Source organism: Palaemon carinicauda, chromosome 6 (assembly GCF_036898095.1).
Source record: "Palaemon carinicauda isolate YSFRI2023 chromosome 6, ASM3689809v2, whole genome shotgun sequence".
Taxonomy (NCBI): domain Eukaryota; kingdom Metazoa; phylum Arthropoda; class Malacostraca; order Decapoda; family Palaemonidae; genus Palaemon; species Palaemon carinicauda.
This window is the reverse complement of record NC_090730.1, coordinates 139,614,144-139,619,402: the sequence shown is the minus strand read 5'-3', so window position 1 is coordinate 139,619,402 and position 5,259 is coordinate 139,614,144. Positions and strand designations below refer to the sequence as shown.

General features: G+C 39.5%; 1 protein-coding gene across 1 annotated transcript; it reads right to left on the bottom strand.

Moving 5' to 3' along the window:
• Positions 1 to 265: 265 nt before the first annotated feature.
• LOC137643261 (piggyBac transposable element-derived protein 4-like) lies at positions 266 to 1,818 on the bottom strand. The gene is made up of 2 exons (XM_068376102.1): positions 823 to 1,818; positions 266 to 703 (listed from the first exon to the last, which is right to left on the bottom strand). Exons 1-2 carry the CDS (start codon positions 1,816 to 1,818, stop codon positions 266 to 268), a joined length of 1,434 nt encoding a protein of 477 aa, XP_068232203.1.
• Between the last annotated feature and the right edge of the window lie 3,441 nt (positions 1,819 to 5,259).

The window sequence follows — 5,259 nt, the reverse complement described above, 5'->3', positions numbered from 1 at the left end:
ATTCCTAAAAAAAAACAGATTATTCTATTCAGTGATAGCGTGGTAAAAAAAATATATATCAACATATCAAGTGACACTTCTTCACCATTTGGTAATGCGGATTTACAAAAATATTACAACATTCATAATTATCAAGTGAGTTCACAAAAGTAGCCACAATTATTGACTTGAATTTACTGACAGTCTTCATGTTCATCATTGTCCTCATGTTTCCTCTTAGGACGACCTTTCACCCTGAAGTAATGTTGCAGCTTTGGCCAGCATATCATCCAGGACACCAGTGCTTCGAGCGCTTGGGACAAACTGCACATAATCTTTGCTTGCAACCATCTAACCTAGCATATACATGGCTTGAACCAGGTGAACTGACAGGAATAGGATTACGACCTGGTGAATTAGAAAGTCGGCTACCAGGCGACTGTGGAATGAGAGGGTAAGATGCAGCATCCGGGATTGACAGACATTCAATAATGTCACGAAGAAAATCATCTCTCTTGAATGGCCTATCAGTATTTTGCTGATAGATAATATAAGCATTTAGAACTGATACATCTATAAGATTACTATAAATTTTCTTCCAGTATCTCCTGGTTGACCTTTGTGCAGCATAATGATAAAGTTTTTTGTCTGACAGGTCAACACCTCCCATACCAACATTATAGTCATTTATGACTTTAGGCTTGATTTTTTCTCCATGTCTTGTCTGCAATGTGACATTTTCAGCATGAGCATATGTTGTCAAAAGGTAAACTGGCTTGCGAGTTGCTTTCTCTTTGAAACCACAGGTAAGCAACTTTCCTTTTCTTACATAGACAGTTTCACCTGTGCTGAGCTTCTGCTTGACCAAACTGCTAGAGGAATCTTTGTATAAAAGTTGTCAGTAATCAGGTGATAACCTTTATTCAGAACCTTGCTTTTCTCCATTATATTCATTACTACTGTATGAGTAAAGCCTTGCTGACTTCCAGTAGCATAAAAATCACGCCCTGAATACACATCTATATGATAAACATATCCAGTGGAAGCTTCACAAAGTTCAAACTTTTTTATTCCATACCTACAGTGCCGTTTATTGGGCATATATTGTATAAATGCACACCTATTACGCATACCAATCATACTTTCATCAAGGGAGATAGTCTGCTGAAGATTGTAATGATCCTTGAATAACTTATTGCTGGAATCTAAAAGAGGGCGCACTCGAAACCATGGGTCATACTGTGGGTCACCTCTGGGCTTATTCAAGGTATTATCATTCAAATGAAGAAATCGACTAATTAGAAGATATTCATCGCGTGGCATGGTTTCTCCATAAAAAGGAATTCTAGTTGAACGAAACGTACTCCAAAAATCTTTTATATCCTGCACTTTTATCAATCCCATGAGTAAACTAAGAGCTAAAAACTTTTTCATTCTTTCATGAGTTACTGGTTTCCAGATTCTGTATTTGCTTCGTGGATGTTCTCTTATCCACTCTTCCTTACTAGCTAAAAATCTGTTGGCATATATGTTAGTCTCACGAACAAGAATATCTATAATATCATCAGTTATAAATAAAGAAAAGTATTCAATAGGCTGTGAATTACGGTTAGGAATCCCTAAAGGACCTACATTTCTTTGGGTAAAAACCAAATCACTCCCACAGTCAATACCTTCAGGCGGATAAACATGTGCCCAGGATGAGGCAACAGGTTCAATGTCAAGATCGTCGTCATAAACATCGCTATCAGTCATATAATCATCACTATCATGCTCACTATGGCTGTCCAAATCATCAGCACTTGTTTCTGAATCATAATGATATTCCATATTAGCCATTATAAAACAAATTAACTCTTAATTTTGCATAAAAAAAGTTATCTTTTATCCTGCCAACAGATAACAAAATCTCGGTCGATAAGCCAAACGGCACCTACCCCCATCGCCAACGGCGCATGCTTAGTACACTCCTATAACCTCAAAGTATAAGATTTCTGGCAACTTTGCTTTGTAAACGATCACTGATTGGTTAAAGTAGCCTGTGACGTCAATAGAAGGCGGAGCTAAAGTCATATGTAGGGGGAAGAAAGGATGAAAAAAATGCATCCACAATATAGACGGTCGCTAGTTGGTAGCAATTAATGCATCCATTAAATGGACGGGTCGTCCTTCGTGGGTTAACCACCTAACCGCACAACCACCACAAGGCAGTTGCCGCGATTTTTGAAAAGTTCTGCCGAACGTCAGAGACAGCTATGTATATATAACTGCCAGGTAAGTATTCATAAAACTTTGTTTTATCATAAAAACTCCATTTTTTTCTTAAAGTAATTTTTTTTGGCTAGACACTGCATGAATGTTTTCATTATGGTAAAAGAAATACAGTAAACCCTAAAAATCAGGGGAAAAAATTAAGAAAAAACTATAAAACAAAAATTGGAAAAAAGGGCAACATTTGATTGTTTATAATGTCTTTCTAAGTTATATACCAAATTTCAATGCTATATCTTTAAAACTTAGGGAGAAGATACAATTTGAAGGTTAATAAGTATAGTTTTGAGATACGGGCATTCAAAGTTTTTTTGTGTTTCTACAAACAATATTAGTAAATCATGATGATTATGAATTTTCAATATTAATCTTACCCGATAATCATGTAGCTGTCAACTCCGTTGCCCGACAGAATTCTACGGAAGGGATACGCCAGCGATCGCTATACAAGAGGGGGGTGTACTCACAAGCGCCACCTGTGGCCAGGTACTGCAGTACTTCTTGTTGACACCACCTCAATTTTTCCTCTGTCGTGCCTCCGGCTAGACCTACATGGATACGCTGTTGATTCTGGAGTTTTTTGCGCACGATTTGGTGATGTATTTGCTCTAGAGTTTAGCTTTCGCTATTCAGGAAGTTTTATCATTAGCTTAGCTAGCTTTTGGAATTAATTTGATTAATTAGGTGACGAAGAGAGTATGAACTCTCTTTCACTTTTAAATGGCCGACCCTTCCCTTAGACGGAAGTGTTGGTGTCTAAGAGAGTATAGACTCTCTTTCTTAATTTTGCTTAACAAAAGTTATAGATTTATTTTATATCTCTTCGCCTTTTATAGGCCTCTTCGATTAACTTCCTTTTATTATAAACTTATTAAAATTAATTTTTATATTTGTTTATATTCGACCTTTCCTAATAGTAGGCGGTCTTTTCTTGGTACCGAAGTTAATTAACATTGAGCCCGTCATTTCGGTTTTACCTGTTAACATATTATGCTATTTTAATGTTTTTGAAAGAATTTCTTTGATAGTCTCGTACTGTTTTCAAAGTTGAACTAACGTTTTGTTTTATCTCTGCAGTTGTTGACGTTCAGAACGTTCAACTTGCGCTCTATCGTTACGATAGAGAGAGAATTTTCACGGTGTCACGTTGCAGTAAGAGTAACCGTTTCTAGCGTTTTGTTCATTCTTTCTTAGCTTAATGGTTTTAATTCTAATAAAGGAACCTTTTATTTGGGAAATATTTCAGTTTTTTTCCTTTAACAATAATATGTTTTAACGATATATATGATTGGGCTCTTCTCTCAGGTTCTAAGTCAAGAGAGAGAGAGAGAGAGAGATAGAGACGGAGGGAGAGAGAGCTGGATAAACGTTTCGTTCAAGCGAGTAACGTTGTTATCGTTTTTGCTCTTCTCCCTAGTCTCTTTAGGGGAAGAAGGTAAACGTTTCTAGAGTTTTATTCTTGTTCTCAAGCTTTATGCGGTGAGAGATTTTAAACGTAGTTTATTTGATCTAGTGTTTAGTCTCTTTCCAGCCACTGAATTATTTATCTTTCATTAGATTTTTCTGTTACATTGTAATTCTGTTTTCGCAATTACTAACTTTTAAGGAAGGATAGAATTGCGTGTTTCAGGTACAAACCACTAAAAGTTTCGAGTTCAGTGAAATAAGTGCAAACAGAAAATCAAAAGTGATAAGTGATTAGCGCAAAGTGTGTCAGTGTTGTGCGTGAGGGTACTTCTGTGCGTGCCAGTCGTCCTCCCCGTCCGGGACCTCTTGCAAGCTCCCAAGCCCAGGGGAGAAGCAATGTCGAAGGGCAAAAGGGTTCGGCAGGCCTTGATCGGCGCACAGAAGTATCCTCGGTGGTTGCGGGCGTGTCTTACAGAGACCGTCACTCCCACCCGCAGACGATTGAGCCCTTATTTTGCTCGTCTGCAGAAGAAATTTCGGGGAGAAAACGCTGGACTCAGGTCTCAAGACCTCTTAAACGTAAAGTCCAGACCTCTAGAGTTCAACAACCCGGATGCAGTCATTGGGTTAGCTCTGACTCTCCGCAGTCATCAGGTGACTGCACACCACCTAAGAGAGGTAAGGCGATGCCTCAACAGACCTCATCTTCTGTTAAGGCTTTGCCTCAACAGACCGTATCTTCTGTTGATCCCAAGATGACTTTGCTGCAGTCCATGCAGTCGCAGCTTGCGGTCTTAATGCGTGAGTTTCAGGCTGAGAAGGTTACACCTCCTCCTGCGAGCGCTCCGCCTCACCGCAGTCCAGTCTGCCAGGCGTACGAAGTTGAGGTTCCTCAAGCTACCTTACCGCGTTCGGAGTTGCCAGTTACCAGCGTTGTGCAGCAACCTCAACCTTCCTTAAGGCAACCTCAACAATGGGAGCAGGAGTCTTATGCCTTGAGGCAAGTTTTTCTTGCAGTTAGACCATCTTCGAGGCAACAACCTCTTGAGGTACGACAACCTCTACCATCCTTGAGGCAGCCACCTCAGCTCTCGCAGCTGCTACCTCAACTTTCCTCAAGGCGAGAGCCTCAACTCTTGAGGCTAGCTCCTCAGGAACCTCAACTCGTGAGACAGGAACTGCGTTCTGCGCAGCCGCTACCTCAACTCTCGCAGCTCACACCTCAAGAACCTCAACTCGTGAGTCAAGAGCCTCTCTCTGCGCAGCCACCTCAACCCTTGAGGCAAGCGCAACTCTTGAGGCAGGAACCTCATGCTATGAGTCAGCCACCTCAACGCATGCATCTGCCACTTTCTCCTCAACTTGAGCCTCTTCCCATTCAACTTTGAAATAACAAATGACAATAATAACACCTCATTACTTTCATAACTTGCATTTGTAATCATATACATGTATGCCTACACAAACATTATGATAATGGAGGTTATTCGTATTACTTAAACAAAAAAATATATATGTATTCCTTGCAATATATTTTTAACAAAATCGCAAAATATGGCAAAAATATCTTCAAAACAAAAATGAATCATGAGTTATGAATGT